Raw genomic sequence first — 18689 nt, forward strand, 5'->3', positions numbered from 1 at the left:
TTTATTAGTTTCATACAAAACTTTTAAAAACAATTTTCAAACAAGATTCATACATCCATCCATCCTTATGATTATTGCTCATTTCACAGAATATTTCTAGGAATTATCTTATCTTTCTTGTTGTACAAGTTTTTTTTGTCCATTTCTTTTAGGAATGATATTAACGCAAATGTTATCTTGTTGTTGGAGCCATCATAAAATGCACTCCACCATTCATCAGGGTGCCAGGTTGTTCTTTGCGCTATCTCAAGTCCAAGAATTTTCTGTCTCTCTTCCATGTCTGAGCAATAAAGAACAAGATGCTTAAGTGTTTCAGTCTGACAGTTGCACAGCCTACAGATTGTCACTTTGATTTGTTTTATTTAGAATGTTAAGAGTTTCCTTTGTTTGGAATTGATTCATTCTGGATTTTAAAGCTTTTCTTAAAAATCTACATGGACATTTTAGCAGATCTATTGATGATTTATTATAGGCCTTAGCCGGCACGATTTGCATACATCGGTGGCGTGATCTTTGTTTCCCACCAGTCCATCTGCCACAATTTCTTGACTTCATTGGGATTTGTCCATAGTATCTCTTTGGTAGTATTTAAGATCTGAAGTATATTTTCATATTTCTGCTCCCACATTTCTTGAATCGATTGATTTTTTTTGTTTCAAGGTTCTTTAATATTTTAAATTGATATACAGTAAAATATCTGCTACAAATTGTCTAACGCCAAGGTGTTCCATATGATTTTTGCATTTATAGAAATGAGACTAAGCTCGTATCTGATACATGCAAGAGGTGTGCCAATATTTAACTGCAGGATCTTTCACCAAAATAGGTATTCACATGATTCCCATTTGCCATATGAGCATCCGAAAGAGGCTTTGCTTCCGTATATCAATGCCGGGACTACTTTTGTATTGTAGAAATCCCAAATTGGTTTAAGACTGAACTTTCCATATTTTTTATTAACCCAGATTGTGCTGTTAATTGACTGCTTCTCTGTCGAATTGCTCTTACATTTGCCTCATCATTGATGTTCGAGTTTATTATCACTCCCAAGTATCTCGTCTGATTTACATTTCTTAATTCATTACCGATTTTCCACTGGAATTTTGTTTGTCATTATTCCTCTCCCTTGCAAGTTCTTAAATTCGAAGGTTTCTGTCTTTGCGATGTTAATTTGGAGGCCGTTCTTCGAGATGTAATCCTCCAGTACCTTCAATTTATGCTGGAGACCAATAGGCGTTAAATCCAATAACACCATATCATCGGCATAAAGAATCCAGTCAAATTCCCGTTGATTTTTGGCAGAAATGTCCTAGTGTCTGTCAGGTGTTGTCCCACGTCGTTAATAAAGTTGAATAGTACAGCACCTAGTGGGCAACTTTGTTTGACATCTCGTTCAGTTTTGATTTTCGATAGTGTTCCTTTTTTATCAAGACGTATTTTGACAGATGTTCCTGTGTAGAGTTCTTTTATAGCTCTTATGAGTCCTTCTGGACAGTTCTGGGCTCTCATTTTGTTCCACAACAAGTTTCGATCCACTGCATCAAAAGCATGGACTAAGTCGATGAAGGCAAGATATATTGTTTTTTCTTCCTGATTGCCTCCATTTTTAGTAAATTGAGAAGAAATAAATTAAGATTACAACCTACGCCCTTTACAAAACCTGTTTGACGGGGGTTCAAAGGAGTCTGATTGCTGTATCCATGCTGTTAATTGAATTTGCAATTGCGTTGCAAAGATCTTACCTACGTCTAAAAGCGCGATCGGCCTGTAGTTACCAGGCTCAGATCTTATTCCTTTTTTAAAAATAGGAACTATTATAGCGCTTTTCCATGACAAAGGAATGGTTTGTTCTCGTATTATGTTTTTAAACAGAATGTAACAGAATTCAGTCCATTCCTTAGGATTGTCCTTTAGTGTATAATTTTTCAATCCGTCTGGACCAGGTGCTCTCGATGTACTTAGCTTTTTGATGTTTTCTGCTATGTTTTCTTTTGAGATGGTAATGTTCCAGGTCTCATGTTTCCAAGTAATTTCTTGCGTAGTTAATTTCTGGGGCTTATAGAGTGTAGTGGTTAAGCCATTGAGCCTCACCATGTTGGTAACGAGCGCTGTTTGATTTGACTCAGTTTTATTCAGTATTGCCCAAAATTCTCTTGTTTTGTTGTGCAGTGTTCGCATCATTTCTTCTGCGTCTTTTTGTTGCATTATGGCTCTATGGGCCTTTATCCAGTTATTGTTTCTTGTTTTCAGTGTTTTTTTTCCCTTCTTGTTGCTTTTGGGCATTCTCATATTTTAGTGCCCGAGTGTTTCTTCATAGTTCGCGTTTCTTCTCTACCACAATTCGGTCGTAACTATGGCAATGGCGAAAGTTAGTTTTACCACTGGTATTGGATTTCTCTTTAAATTGTTCTAACAGTGGAACATAGTCCGGCTCTAGATTCTTTTGGATGTAGGCCGTAATAGTTTTTATTTTCATGCTGTTAAGCCTTAGCCTATTACGACTAGGTACCACAGTAATTTCATTTGACCAATTTTCAGACTTATCAGATCTCATTTCATGTTTAATTCCAATTGTGACTAAATTATGGTCGCTTTGGTCCATATTCAGTACTGTCAAGAATAAAACTACTTAATCAATACTCTGATACTACAAAATAATCAATAGTTGAGTTTAAAGCTCCGTTTTTCTAAGTGGGATTGGACGGTACATCTCCCAGTGTATTCCCGTTGAGTATTCTAAGTTCCCTCACGGATATATCATTAAGGAGCTGATGAGTTAGTAGCTCTGTTTTAAGACGTGTTCGACTAGACCCATTTACACTCGATGGCTTGTTAAGATCCAAGTTCAAGTCACCACATATCGGGTTTACATTTGTCTCTTGTGACATAATTTCATCTATTGTGTCACACAACTCATCCAAAAAAGCCCAAATCCCTGTTGATTTTTGTTGCCAATATATATTAACCATATGTATTGAGTTTTTTTAGCCAGCTTTTATTAACATCTGTCCCTATTTTTACAGTTTGAATATAAGGGGTCAGATTTCTTGTGTAAAGGATTCTGAAACCACTGCATATTTTTACCAATGTGATCAAACCAGTCATAGGTCGACCCCCGTTTCTGTGTAATAGCCATGTTAATTGCTATCTCATAATCCGGTACCAGAGGTGGATCTACCAACCAAAGTTTCCTGTAAACACAAGATATCCAAATTTTGTAAAGCAGGAGTATCTTGAAAAAGATGAGCATGCCCTCTTGTGTTCCAGGATCCTATTTGAAGAATGTCAGTATTTTTTATATTATGACGCTAGCTTGCTTTATTTTGATTCAAAGCGCCGGACAGCCAACTCCAATCATCCATGCCTGCAGTTGTTTGCATTTTAAATTGTTCATTTTGACTCTTGTCTGGGTTAACGGGCACAGGGATGGTGATCTTTATTTTCCTTTTTTTGTTTATTTTAGCAGGTTGTACCGATGTCGAAACTGCAGTCAGATTATTAGCTTGTTTGTTGAGCTCATTATTCCGGAAAGTAGTCATGCTTTCGTCTCAGACTCCAGTTATATTTCTAATTGGTTCGGTTTGATCCTTTCTGATTTCTTAGCTGATTCAGTTGATCATTACTGAGCTCTTTGATGTCGAAGTCAAGTCTGCTTAGGACCTCCATTTGATCCATAATTTGGTTCCTTATGTGTCTTTCATCTATGTGTAATAGTACCCGATCAGTCTGCAATTCATTTACAAACAACTATTTTTAGGTCTCTTGAAGACAGTGTTTTCAGTTGTCCAGTATGTTTTAGTAAAGTTAACACATTTCTTATATTCAATATAAGGCAGTCATTTGCCTTATAAGCTCTTTCTAACATAATGCAAAAATTGGGGTTCGTATTTATGCAAGTTTGTGCTACTTGTGTCTTTTGTTGTGTAGGGACTTTTGCGCCTGCAACGGAAAAGTACTTCTTGCATGGTCTTCTCGATTTTGTGTTGTTCCTGGTTGATTATTTAGGAGACTTTCCAATAATTTCTCAGATTCACGTTGATAGCTCTTCTGAGAGATAGGTTGTAGAAGCTCTTGATTTGTTGATGAATTTTCCCTGTCTTGTTTTGAGTGGATAAGGTTTCTTCGCTCTTCAATAGTTAAGAACCTTTCTTCCATGTCTTTGTTGTTAATTCCAGTAGTTTGTTCTCTCTCTTTCATCACTTTCAATTGGGTCCATTATACTTACTCGTTCCTCATAATTCCCTTTTGAGATCAGATCCATTGGATTATTGTTCACATGAGCTAAGGTGATCAATGCTTTTTTTGACGTGCAACTTGATGGATTCCCAGATGTTTCAGGGTTAACATCAGTGTCATAGTCGCCATCTACCATCTTGTGTATTGATAAGTTCATTAAGTCGTCAATTGTGTTGTCAGTGCTATTAGAACGTTTCTCATAATCGTTATGAATTTTATCCAGATCTTTAATTAATTGTTTGAAGGACCTTGTTTCTTTTTCGCTTCTTGCTGTAAGCGCTGGAAAGTTCAGAGGTTTGAGGTTTCTTAAGAATTTTAATGATCCTCTCTTAGAACCTTGTATTTGTTCTATTGTGTTCTTGGTTTTCTTTTTGGCTTTACCTGCTGTTATAACAGGTTTATTCAGCACATGTGTTGCTTTGTTTTTCAAATATTTAATATACCCATGTCTTAGTCTGAACTTCTACAAGTTTTTGAGTTTCCATTTCACTTGTTTTTGCACTCTGCGTGTTTCTTTCATCTTGAAGTTGGTCAATAACTATTACAACTTCAGTTTCTCTTGGACTTTTGTCACTCGAGGTAGAGGGAACATCCAGATCCTTCAATTTAATGGCTTTGAGTTCCTCTTGGTTCTTTATCCGCCTTATCGCTGGTATCTATCGTTAAGAGCCATCTTCGATCCAGTAGTTAAGCGCTGCCTTGAGGAAGATATCTGCTTTTCTGAGTTTTATTTCCTCAGAGATTATACTCGTCTCCACTACATCAAACTGGGAGCTGGATGTAAGTGGCTGGGTTTTCCCTTGTCATTTCTTGAGGTCAAGTTGCCTTCCCATCTCACCATTGTGCGTTGATGGGCACGGAGGTGAACTCAAGTGAATCACAGTTTCACTTGATTACGTGAATCTCCTTAATTCTGATGTTTCTTGTGATTTCATGTTATCGAAATGAGTTTTTTTCAAGATCTGTAAAGCTTCTCGGGCAACTTCCGCTAACAATCTCTTGTCACTTGCGTTGCATACCATTTGGTCCTTGAGAAGCGCACTGGACACTTCCAAGGACTGTAAGTCATTGAGATTGGATTTTCATTTCTCTCATTTTGAATTCGATGTTTGTCATCTTTGAGTTTAAAAGGGCAATTAGTGTGTTCCGATCTTTATAATTGTCATTAAATTGCTCGTCCATCTTTGTAAATGGTGCTATGGCAATGGTTATTGCCGATGATATTTTTGGCATTAGGTCAAAGCATAAGTTTTCAGTTGGTGCCCCTTTACCATCTCAATGTGGGTTTTGTGATCATTTCTTCCAAATTCCAAAAATGTGACCACCTAATTTTTAGGAAATGGTCTTTCTGCAAAAGATGAGTCGGAGGAAGAAGTTTCTTCTGAAGATGAATCTCGTTTCTTCAACCTCGTTCAAATTTAGTGCAGTAGAGGTAGATCTTTGTATTGATTGATTTGCAGATCCACTTGTCAATCTTTTCTGGGATCTGCATAGTTCTTTTTCATTACTGGAATCAATCCTTCTTTTATTTGTCCTTTCATTAAATGGCCTCGAGCTCTTTAGTTGTGTATCTTGTTTGCGTTGAGGTGAAATATCACCAAGAGTCTGATCATTGGCATTTGTGGCAATTATTGTTTGCAGTCTTGATTCGCAGTTTGTTACATCAAGCTGGTTTTTCAATTGTATTTGTTCATTGATGCTAGACAGATCTTTCAATGATTGGTCGGCAACTGCTAAGAAGCTGCGTCTTGCATCTGGTCCACAAGCCAGTGTCTCATAAGTGTATTGCGCGTTTTGTGCTCTGGTTTGAAATCTTTCTTCTTGTATTTGTTCATTAGCAAATCCAATAGGAGTGCATGGAACAAGATCTATGAGATGGAGCATCTGGTACAAGAGCATCATTTTCACAAATTGGTTCTTTTCTTGCGTGTGCTGTATCCTTAAATGTATTACAGAAGTTTACTTTCACACTTGTTTTCTTTGGACTGCTTATGATTTCTTTAGTACTATTATCAATATTTGTATCGTATGACACGTTTTCCTTTGTCGTACCAATTGTGTCCAGTGTGTTTGTTACATTCACTATGTTTTGGCTGTGTGGGTCAGATATGCAGCAGTCGCTATCTGCCGCAGCTAAATCAATAGCCGCTTTGTTTGGTAACATTAGACCTCGAACGAAGTCGTCACAGGCGGAAGTCAGGCAGGGAAGAGGGCGGACGCCACCTCCAGGCACCGACCCCAGCGAAGCACACCTCAACCGACCGCATCCAGTCAGCCGGGAAGCATTCCCCGCCGCGGCACTGCCGCACCGTTCACCATCCTCGGCAGAGATAGCAACCCGCCCACCCTCTCCGAGCTCCCCAGCATGGAGCGCCAGCCCCAACCAAGGAGCCTGATCACCACCGGAGACGGTGGGAGAAGCGGAGGAACACCCCGCGGCTGCCCCGTCCGCCGTGTCGCAAGCAGGAAGCAAAACGCAAACAGGCACAGCAGGAGCAGCACGCGCAGCACGCGCAGTGCCGCCTTCAGGTAAGGGGAGGTGGGCTAGTTGTAAAGACGTCATTTTGTTTTTGTCAGGATTTATGTTTGACAGCTAGTGACTTCTCGTAGTTTATCAGCTCCGGTCCGCTGCTTGTTGGACTAGCGGTGTATAAGGAAAAGTCACAAGCCTTTCCAAGATCAATGTTACAACGTTTAAGTTGTGCTTGTGTTTTTACGTTTGGGTTTTGTGTGAAGGATTGGACTGGAGTGTAGGTGTTGAGGGGAGTGGGGACATCTTTAGGTTTTACAGACCGAGAATTTGGATTCATAAGTTAGTTTGTGTAACTCACGACTCACTGGGTTCGGATGTCCTCCCTTCGAACTCATGTAATTAATGATTACATTTGAAAATGGATAGTTTTCTCACCTTAGCCTAACACCACAAACGCTCTGCTTCACTCCGCATCTGCGGAGTGATTATGAAGCAGGGACTCTGCCTGGGACTCCACCTCCAGGTAAAGAAAATAGAGAAAATACTGTTGCTGCCTCTCTGGATCAGCAAGACACCACAAACACTCTGCTTCACTCCGCTACCTGTGTTGGTAATATGCGCAGATCAAGGGTGCCGTGAAGACGCAGAGCTGATTGCCACGGGCGAGTAGAAGGCTTAGTGCGCAAAGGTTGGTAATAGTAGGCAGTCTTTAGTGGGGCCAAGGGGTGAGAAAGTACTTAGTTGTGCGAGCAATGAGCACCAATGCAGGGGTACCGGTCGACGGTCCGACAGGCTTCAGACAGGCTTCAGACAGGCTTCAGACATGGAAGGGTGGCCCGGCTTACGCCTGCCGGTCTGGGATAGGTGCAGATGAGGTACTGGGCAGCCAATCGGCACTTGGATAGCAGGTCTCGGGCTCGTCGGAGTCGATTCGTGAGGCAGGGCGGCCATTTTGGCCTGTTTCACACCGCATGGAGTGTAATGGAGAACAGGTACACTGGATTCAACACTTTACAGTGGGCGCAGATGGGGTGCCTCTGGCACTATACTAGTGCCACTATAATTACAGCACATTCCACAGCGCCGAGATAAAAATTCTTCATAAGACCGTCGTGGATAGTGTGAGGTCCTTGGGCTTACCTCGCGCCGAGATAAGCATGGATTTCGCTTCCATGGAGGGGGACACTGCTCCTGCAGTGTTTTTAGAGCGCTGGCTCCTGCAAAAGGGGATGCAGCAGGCTAGTGGGCTTAAGACAGGCAACAGCCTTGGAAGGTGAGCCTTAGAGGGGTCATGAATATTTCCCCGTCAGGCTGGGAATCCTCAGTAAAGAAAAAATCAGTTTCATTTCTGAATTGTCTTTCTCCTAACAACCAATCACTGGTCTCTGGGTCATACTACCCCCAGCCAATGACTGTCCTCGACCTAAGCCCCTCCTCTGGCAGATTTTTACTGCACGTTCAAGTGTTGGGAGTCCTCGTGCTTAGCTGGTATCTGGACTTTCTCAGCATGTCGGCGTCTCCTCCAGTCAAGCTTCCAGTGGTTGCAGATCTTCTCGCCAGGGAAGAGGCGCAATTCTGCACCACGATCCAGGATCGCTGAACCTGAAGGCCTGGCTCCTGCAGCGTTAGAGTTTGGGGGCTACGTGCTCCCAGCAGACTGCAAGGAGGTACTTGCCAAGGCCAGAGCATAATCTACTCTTAAATGCTATGGACATAAATGGAAGAGGTTCGCCGTTTGGAGCCCTACACAGATCGATCCTCTACGTGTCACGGCTCCGCAGGTGCTGCCATAGCTGCTTTCGTTGGCCAAGGCTGACCTGACACATGCCTCCATCAAAGTTCATCTGGTGGCTATCTCCTGTTACACCAGATCTCCGGACGGTCGTCGTTATGGTCACACCGTCTAGTTAAGGAGTTTGTCAAAGGACTGTTCTGTTCGTTCCTGCCAGTGAAGGCTCCAGCGTGGGGACTCAAAATGGTGTTGACTAGGCTCCTGGGTCATCCGTTCGAGCCTATGCATTAAGCGCCACTAACATTTTTGTCGTTGAAAACAGCTTTTCTGGTGGCCATCACCTCCGCACGATGTGTGGGAGAGATCCAGGCCCTCATGTAAACCGAAGGGGGGTGAGGCGTGCACTCCCAATTCCTGGCCAATATACTACCTGAAGAAAGAAAAAAATAACTGGGTTAAATCCCAAAAGTGTCCAATTCCCAATGTTCAGAGTTGGATTCCTTCTGCTGCATTTGTACTGCTGTTCTCCGCCTCCTAGCGCTTTCGTGTCCCAACACTCTTCAGGGAGGCTGTGTTGCCTTTCTTTTCAGGTGAATCCACTTAAATTGCTAATGCTGTCACTTAAGGATTATGGGAGCTGTAGTGAAACCATTTGTTCAGGTGACCAAGGAAAGACTCCCCTCCAGGAACACACATCTTACCCTTAGCAGGGGGAGGGGTGAAAACCATAACTATCATGTAAACCACCTTACTTGACATTCCACGAGATGAGGGTAGTGCTATGGACGTACCCCTCTTTCATGCCCAAGCTGCCGTTGGACTTTCATCTAAGCAAGCCCTTGGTGTTGTATTCTTCCTGACTCCTTTGTCGCCGTCTGAGAGGACTTTGCACTCGCTGGATGTGGCTAGAGCGCTGATGTTCTATGTGGACCACACACAAAGTTTCCGGAAGACGTCACAACTTTTCGTGAACTTTGGCCCTCTACACCCTGGGAAAGCCCTCTCCAAGGCTTCCATTTCCAGGTGGCTCTCTGGCTGCATCACCCATTGTCACCGGTTGGCAAACCGACCGTTGCCTGGCCGTCCGAGCCCATTCAACTGGAGCGATCACTGCAACTATGGCATTCCTGTCTGGTGTGTCCCTGCTGGACATCTGCAGGGCTGCTACGTGGAGGTCGACTCACACCGTCACGAGATTCTACTGCATCGACAGGGATTCCAGGGAGGAGTCCAGAGTCGGCCAATCAGTGCTGCGCAACCTGTTCGCTTGAGGAGGTAAGATGCTTATGTTGAGCCTTGCCACCTCCTGTGGTTGGTCATGGGTGTACTGCTATGTATTCTTTATTCATGAGCATGTGAATCCATGGCAGACCCCTTGCTGATAAAGGAACAAGTTACTTACATATAACTGGTGTTCTCCGGCATGGGTCTGGCATGGATTCACATGCAAACCCTCCCGCCTACCCCTCTGCGGCTGCCTGAGGAGGGGCTTAGGTAGAGGGCAGTCATTGGCTGGGGGAGTATGACCCAGAGACCAGTGATTGGTTGTTAGGAGAAAGACAGCCTGACGACTGGGAATATTAATGAGCATGTGAATCCATGCCAGACCCATGCTGGAGAACAACAGTTACAGGTAAGTAACTTGTTCCTTCTATTCGGTTGCCAAAGATATTGCCTTTTACATGGATTGGAAAATAAGGTGCATTTGTTGGATTTCTTTGTTATTTCTATGTGCCTAAAGACAAGCTGATGGCAGCCAAGTATATTTTTACCATTTTATTATTTGTTTTGTGCAAATTCAGGCTTACTACGTATGGCTATAAAACGTGACTAGTGCCCTGAAATAGCCACGGCATGTGATTTTTGCCTATTCTTTGGCCTTCCTGCCTTGCCAGGAAATATGCACTTGCCAGGAAATATGCACTTGCCAGGAAATATGCACTTGCCAGGAAATATGCACTTGCCAGGAAATATGCACTTGCCAGGAAATATGCACTTGCCAGGGAAAGCGGCTGCTATCGCGGGCTAGTGATGCCATTTTTTTGTGTTACTGACTCAGGAAAGGGGCCCATAGGATAGGACCATTGTCTGATCCCCCTCCACATCTGTGGTGCCTGAAAGTCTCGAGTGTGAGACATCATTGAAACCATCAGTGATCCCTGAATGAACCACTGCTGCCTCTTTGGTGCAGATCTTTACCACTGGCGGACTTGGACTTGATTCCAGCCAGGATTTTTGACGAGGACTCCTGAAGCCAGAATCCAGTGTCAAAGACCAACCCGACTGGAGATCTGAAAGACTCCTGAAGAGGTCTAGCATCCCTTCTTGTGTCTGGCCTGATGACGCCCTGTTGGACTACCTGATCTGCAAAGGCCCTGTGTGGTGAAACATTGCCATTCCGAGTTTGATGCCGGAACTTCGATGGCTGCCAGCATGTGGTGCAAGTCGCCATTTTGTAGAATTCAACTTCCCAGCTTCAACGGGTCCTGCTCTGGAAGGTCGTCTTAATCCTCTAGTGGAAGCATACCTGTCTGTGTGCAGTGGCCGCCACTGGAATCCAACCTCCCCAAACCCCCCCCCCCCCTCTTCATGTCCTGTAAAGTGTCCTGCATCGGTGCTTTCTGCATTTCTCCATAGACAAGGGTTGCATTCTGCTCCTGGACCTGACCTAATCTGTAGGATCCTTGCACGCGCAGCTCCTGGGCACCTCACCAGAACCAACGGCAGGAAAACAAACCTCCAGCTGACGCTTAGTTATCTGGGGAGTGGGGGGTGATGGGCCAGGGGGTTAGAAGTAAATGCAAAGCATTTCCGGAAGGATAAGAGCACATTTTTACTTACCAGTAGTATTGTATGTCTTCTCTTGAACAATCCCCAACACCTGCATCAGAGATTCTGGGGAGAAGCCTTGTGACCTTTTGGGCACAAGATCCCACTCTTCATAGGGATTGGACCTCTAAAACTAGGGCATATTTCCTGTGACATGGTTCCATTTTACTGCATCTCTTACCTTATTTTATTGAAGCCATTGAATGCATTTTAGAATCTATGGTGCCTGTATTTATGTTTATCACCTGCTTGTTTAATATTTAGTGTGTTTTGGGCCAAGAATAAATAGTATTTTTGTACATTCCTGTCTACATTGATATTGTATGATTCACTGTGGGGACTCATTGTGCTCCCTTTACCCCACTCACTTTGTCCAGAGAATACCCTTGACTGCTCTCCATTGCTACCTTCATTGGGTTGTGGCTAACCTTTGAGTTCCCCTGTTCACTATAAGTTGGGTGGCCTCATAAAATCTGTCCACCATGCCAGATTATAGAAATCAATTTTAATATCTGCTAACAAAATATTCTTGGCAAGCCGCATTGGTGTTTCACATATATCATACCTAGCCCGTTACTCCTCTGCCTGAAGCAGATATTACATGCATATTGACTGCATTACCTGTTAACGCAAGACATTTCTTTTTTAGTATATCACCCTAATCACTAAAATGCCACATGCTTAGTCGGCCTACACCACCCCTCAGAAAGTAAACCCACATTCTTAAGTGCACCACATCAATTTGACACTGTATTGCAAAACTACACAGTCATCTATTTATTCTCATCAGAAGATTGTCACAATATAAAGCAGACTTTGAGATCCCATTCTTAATGTGCTGGTGTGGATGTCTGATGTGTTGTCTGTCAGCTGTAATAGTTTCCACTGGTGAAGTTCTACTTCTGACAGTTCATAACTGTCTAGGTAGTGATGTGTGGTGGGTGTCGTCCTAGCTACTCCTGCCTTTCTTATACTGGAATAAAAAGTGACTATATCTATTGTAACTGTCTTCTGCATCCCTTTCAACCTACATTCGTCTACTTTTGTATTTCTTCCAATTAGGGAGCTCTGAATTCCAAGCAACGTGTTCAGAGGACCCTGAGAAACAAAACAAAAGAAAAAAGGAAGAGGTTGGAGACCTCAAATCGAAAAGAAGGAAAGCAACCAGCAGCAGTGTTACAGACCAGACAACGGTATCTGAAGTGGATCCTACTGCGAGAAAAAGCATGAGAAGCAGCTTGAGTGAAGTTGAAGCTTCCACCAAAAACAAACGTACTCGAGCATCTAGGAAAAAGCAAGCCGAATCACCTAAGGAGAAAATTGAGGACTCTGATGAAGTTATACTAGTAGAGGGTGCTGCATCGGATGTTCTTACTACACCTGGTAAGTGTAGTTTTTCAGGTAAACTGCATATGTAGCTGTTATGTGTAAATCCATGTTCTATCAAGTAACTATCCACAGATCAACCAGGACCTTGATGTTGCTTAGGAACGGTCTAGGATTCAAACCGCTATAAAGGATGTGAGAATTGTGAGGAGAGGGTGGTTGGGGAGAGAGTGGAAGCAGAGCTCCTGGGGGCCTGTTGGATGAAATTTACCAATAAAGAGTAATAACCATATCTGTGTCTGCTCACCCTAGTAGTTAATGTTAAACTTCTACATTTGCTTGTGGCATAACCTTTATTTTTGTCTTGTATTCATTACTTTTTTCTGGGATCAATATTAAACTTGGCTAGCTCGGCCCTTGTACAGAATAACATTGGCGAGAAAACTCCCCTTTAAATGTAAAATTACCATAAAATATATTCTCCAGCATTGGATCTTTCATGGATTCACATGCTTAGAATATTCCCCGTCGTCAGACTGGGACCCCTCGGTACACATATATAGCCTTTTCCTAAGGAAAACTTTCGACACTTTTGTGTCCTATCTACGTCCTTTTAGGACTCGCCTACGCATGCTCCGTAGGCCGTCCCAGTATAAGAGGCCCGCCCCCGCGGTTCCCCTTCAGATTTCAACCGTCTCCAAAGTAGTGGGATCTCCTCGCGTGTCTTACTATTTTATACAAGGTTGCGTTACTGGAATTTGAGTACAGAAAATGTCCTCCGTGTCAGGAAAAGCGCTGTTCCGCCCATGCGCGACGTGCGGCTTGAAAAAAGTTTACGAGGGGGGGCGGACATATGGATTGTATATATTGCCTCCACCCTCATTCGGCGGATAACTGCGACATATGCAAAGGGTTTTCTCAAAAAACCCTCAAAGACCACAGTCGACGACTGGTGGCATGGCTGAATGAGGGAGCGGAGGCATACCCCCCCCTTCGGAGGTAGGCTTCACACAATCGGCGAAAACATCACGCCACGCTACCTCGTCGGAACCACCGGCGAAGAAATCTCGACCGACGGAAAGAGTCGTCTGGAAGCCACTCAACAAGAGACTCCTCGTCAAAGAAATCATCTTCATCAAAGGAAAGGAAATCCTCCTGGGGCGATCATCATAGATCGACCACGAGTCGAGAGTCGAGTAAAAGCAAGCCAAGTGTGGAAAAGGCGGGACCGCCAAAACCACCTGCTAAGTCACCTTCGTCGACGGCGGCCCAGTCATTGGCCCCCACCCTGCCACTCACGCAGGTGGCATCCACAGTCCCACCGACGACATAGACGATGGCCTCGTCGACAGGGGTTCTACAGGAGGCCTGGAGGCCTGAAGTTTTTGATCCGCCCCCCCCCGGATACTTTACTACAAGAACAGGCTGTGTTGCTGTCCTCGGAGGACGAGAATGAGCGAATAGCTGGCCCAGCAGACCTAGGGCTATGAGTGGCTGACAAGTCGTCGACGAGGGGATCCGTTATACCGGTATCTGCCCCTCTTCTCAGTCCTCAATCTGTTTTGTCGTTGGAAATTCTGTCCACGCTTCAATCGTTGTTACAGTCGTTGGACCAGAGACTACCTCAGGCAAACCTGCCGCAGTCACCCGTCGACGAGCCGGGCCCGTCCCGTCAACCGACGCACCTACGCATGCCAATCTCAGCACTGGCACAGGAGGAAGGTGAGCTGCCACATTCGGAGTCTGACAGGGGACCCATGTCGGATATCTCATCATCCCCCTCCAGGGATCCAACCTGGGAGTCAGAGGTGGAGTTGGAAACCCCTAGAAGCCCAGCTCACCCGTCCCCTCCAGACGACATTGCGTCATTCCATTCTATGATGGAGAAGCATGCAAAGAATTTGGTTTGTCCCAGGAAGAACAGAAAAAGGACTGTTTTTTGTTCGACCACATGGGTAAGAGAAGGTCTGTTCTCGATACCAATACTAGACCATGTATGGAAGGAGGGGTTGCAGACAATGCGTCACCCGTTTTCAGAGCCGGAAGTGAAAGGACGCCTGGAAAAAAAGTTTAAGGCTCCAGAGTCTACCCACAAGTGTTTATCCTCCCAACCAACGCCAGACTCGGTGGTGTCGGCGGCAGCGGCGAGGAAGGCGAAGGCCCAGCACAAGTGCACGACTCCTCCGGAGAACGAAGCGAGACGCCAAGATGCCTTTGGCAAAAAAGTGCTATCCGTGGGAGCGACCACAGTAAAGGCCGCAAACTCTCTGGCAATTGTGGCCAGATACGATAGGGAGATGTGGCACAGGCTAGCTCCGTTGCTTGATCTTCCGGAAGAGCATAGGAAGACAGCGATGTTACTCGTCCGAGAAGGTGAGGAAGCCTCAAATCACGCAATAAACATCGCGGTGGACCTCGCTGAGTCAGGCTTCAAGCAAGTAAATAATGGGGTCGTATTACGTCGACAGTCATGGCTTAAGTGTACCTACTTCAGGCCAGAAGTACAATACAAAGTTTTAGATATGCCCTTTGAGGGAGACCTTCTGTTCGGTGAGAAGGTGGACGAAGCCCTAAAGGGAATGAAAGAGGACTCGGACACGGCACGTTCATTGGGTGCCCTCCAGAGTGGCAGAAACTACAAATCTTTTCGTCCCTTTAGAGGGGCTTCAGGTAATTCAAGATTCTCTGCATCCGGAGACAGATCCTTTGGCAGATCAGCTTACCCCTCCCAGAGATACAGACGTGCCTCCCAAACGGCAAACCGTCGCCGGAACTTCCAGACTTCCAGAAAAAGACCATCATATCCGTCGTCGAGAGACAAGCAAAATAAAGATCAGCAGTGACATACAACACACCGTTCTGGGGGGAAGAGTTTCAGCATATGTCGACGAATGGGAACGAATAACGACGGATCAATGGGTGCTGGATACTATAAGAAACGGACACTCTCTGCAATTCAAACACAGCCCTCCGCAAATTCCACCTGCGTTCACCGCTCATTCCCATCTGAAGATACTGCAACAAGAGGTAACACTCATGTTAGCAAAGGGCGTGATAGAATTAGTTCCAACATCACAGAGAGGTCAAGGAGTCTACTCAAGATATTTCGTCATAAAAAAGCCAGCAAATGGCATCCCATTTTAGACTTACGCGATCTCAACAAATCTTTGAAGAGCCTAAAATTCAAGATGCTCACTCTGCAGGAAGTGATCCGCGCCGTTCAAGGGGGGGATTTTCTAGCGTCCCTAGATTTACAGGACGCGTATTTCCATATTCCAATGGGTCGGAAACACAGGAAATTCCTAAGATTTGTAATAGGGCGGACTCACTACCAATTCACGGTTCTTCCTTTTGGGCTCAAGACCTCCCCCAGAACGTTCACGAAATGCCTGGCTCCAATAGCGGCCTGGCTAAGGAAGCAAGCCCACCATGTATACCCATACCTCGACGACTGGCTGGTAAGGGGATCCTCCCCAGCGTCGACCAACACAAGTTTACAAGCCACCGTGCAGCTTCTACAACAGCTGGGATTCGCCATAAACTTCGAAAAATCTTCTCTGCAGCCATCGAGATCGCTGGTATTCCTGGGGGCACAGTTCGAGACCCAGTTAGGGCTAGTGAAACCTTCCCTCGACAGAACCTCAAGACTCAATCAACAAGCATGCCGACTACGGCGATACACCAAGATCTCAGTGAGAAAATACGTTTCGGTCCTAGGGGCCATGGCATCCTGCATCCATCTGGTGGAAAACTGTCGCCTATTCATGAGGCCAGTCCAGGAATTCCTCGCGGGCCGATGGACGCAGGCTCAAGGATCGTGGTCAGACAAGATAACCATCAACGACGACAAGCTGCTTCGGACCCTTCAGTTGTGGCAGTTTCCACAATCTGAACAACGGCGTACCCCTACAGGAGCCGGAGTTTCAGCGAACCATAGTTACGGATGCGTCCCTAACCGGGTGGGGAGCTCCCATGGGTGCTCTCCAAACGCAGGGTCGCTGGTCTCCAACGGAGTCACTCCTACACATAAACGTGTTAGAACTCAGAGCAGTACGATGGGCCTTGAAGGCATTCCTACCACACATCAAGGGCTCGTGAGTACGAATACTGACCGACAATACAACGGCCATGTTTTATCTGAGGAAACAAGGAGGGACGCGATCAAGAACTCTTTCCATAGAAGCCCAGAAAACATGGCATTGGGCATTAAAGCACGAAATTTCCATCGTGGCTCATCACCTTCCAGGAGTGAGGAACTCCCAAGCAGACTCCCTCAGCAGAAGCATGGCCCAAATACACGAATGGGAAATGGACACAGTTCACCTGATGAAAGTGTTGCAGAAATGGGGTCACCCCTCTCTGAACGCCTTCGCAACCAAAGACAACAAGAAATGCGAGCAATTCGCAAGCATATGGCCTCAAGAGGGTTCCATGGCGGAGGCATTCTCCTTCCCATGGACGGACATGTTCCTTTATGCTTTTCCCCCGTTCCCCCTCATACGGAGGACAATTCAGTGGATACGCAGATACAATAGCTGGGTAATTCTAGTGGCACCACACTGGCCGAGGCAACCGTGGTTCTCCGACCTGCTTCACCTGTCGCTGGAACATCCCATAGCGTTTCCGAGAGTCCCGAACCTACTATCCCGGGACAAAGGCACGGTGTGGCATCACGACCCGGACAGTCTCAACCTTACAGCCTGGCTCCTGACTTTTCGGAGTTCGGTGCTTTAAACGTTGCGGAGGATTGCCAAAAAATTCTGCAGGCGGCCCGAGCCCCTTCTACAAATAAATCTTACTCCTATAAGTGGCGGAGGTTCTGTGAATGGTGTCGAGGACAACAAGGCCTACAACCGTTGTTGGTGACGCCGGAACAAGTTCTACCTTACCTGCTTCTCTTGGCGGAGAGGGGGTTATCCTTCACATCGATAAAGGTGCACCTGGCGGCCATCTCAAGGTTCACGAGGAAAAGGCAGTCGTCTCCTCTATTTAGCGACAGACTTGTGAAACACTTCATGAGGGGTTTATTTCAAATTTTTCCCCCGGTAAAACGTTTCCCCCCCAACTTGGAGTCTCAACACAGTGTTGGCAGGCTTAATGAAACCACCTTTTGAGCCTATGGCCACGTCCGACATAAAATTCATATCGTGGAAGCTGGCATTCTTGATTGCTATCACATCAGCTAGGAGAATCTCGGAACTGCAAGCGCTGGTCGTAGACCCGCCATACCGAAGATTCTTTAAGGACAAAGTGGTCCTGGCAACTAATCCTACGTTCGTCCCAAAAGTTCCGACAGTGTATCATTAACACTGGTCCATTGTTCTCCCTACTTACTTCGCGACACCATCATCGACAGCAGAAAAAGCTCTTCATACCCTGGACGTTAAGAGGGCTCTGAAATTTTACCTACACCGTACACAGGAACTCAGGTCTACTCGACAACTGTTCATCGCATATGGTCCGTCGACGAGAGGAAATGCAATCTCTAAACAGGGATTGGCTCGATGGGTCTCATCGACGATTGCGTTTTGTCACTCCAAGGCCGGAAGGCCGCTGCAAGGACATCCTAGAGCCCATTCTACAAGATCAATGTCCTCCTCAGCAGCTTTATGGGCAGGAATTCCACTGACGGACATATGCCAGGCTGCGGCATGGTCAGTGCCCCACACGTTTACCCGCCACTACTGCCTTGCCAGGCAGCATGCGGACGAGGTGCAGATGGGAAGAGCTGTCCTGCGCCATCTGTTTCAGTAAGGTAAGCTCCACGCTGTGGAGAATCTGTTTTCTACCTTTTTTGATGACAGTATACTTTATGTAGGTAAGGTTATATGAGTTAACTTATTCCTACTGTACATATGCATTGTGTAGTATGGTGAGGGTATATTACATTACATTCTCACCGCCGTCTCAAGTGTTACTGCTATACAATCTATTCTAAGCATGTGAATCCATGAAAGATCCAATGCTGCAGAAGGGAATAGTTTCTTACCTGTAACTCCATTTCTCCAGCATTGGTATCTTTCATGGATTCACATGCGCCCGCCAAACCTCCCCGGAATGCAATGTATTTGATTGATAAGTTTAACCCTTCCT

At 45.3% G+C, this 18689-nt stretch overlaps 1 protein-coding gene across 1 annotated transcript in view; it reads left to right on the forward strand.

Annotated features, from left to right (window-relative positions):
- ATAD5 (ATPase family AAA domain containing 5) overlaps positions 1–18689 on the forward strand; it is a 648582-nt gene that overhangs the window by 192120 nt on the left and 437773 nt on the right. Inside the window, exon 10 of the mRNA XM_069654960.1 lies at positions 12333–12653. Within this exon, the coding sequence (XP_069511061.1) occupies positions 12333–12653 (321 nt within the window). The remainder of the gene's footprint in view (positions 1–12332; positions 12654–18689) is intronic.

The sequence above is a fragment of the Ambystoma mexicanum genome, chromosome 3q, assembly GCF_040938575.1.
Source record: "Ambystoma mexicanum isolate Mex_15411 chromosome 3q, UKY_AmexF1_1, whole genome shotgun sequence".
NCBI classification, from domain to species: Eukaryota; Metazoa; Chordata; class Amphibia; order Caudata; family Ambystomatidae; genus Ambystoma; species Ambystoma mexicanum.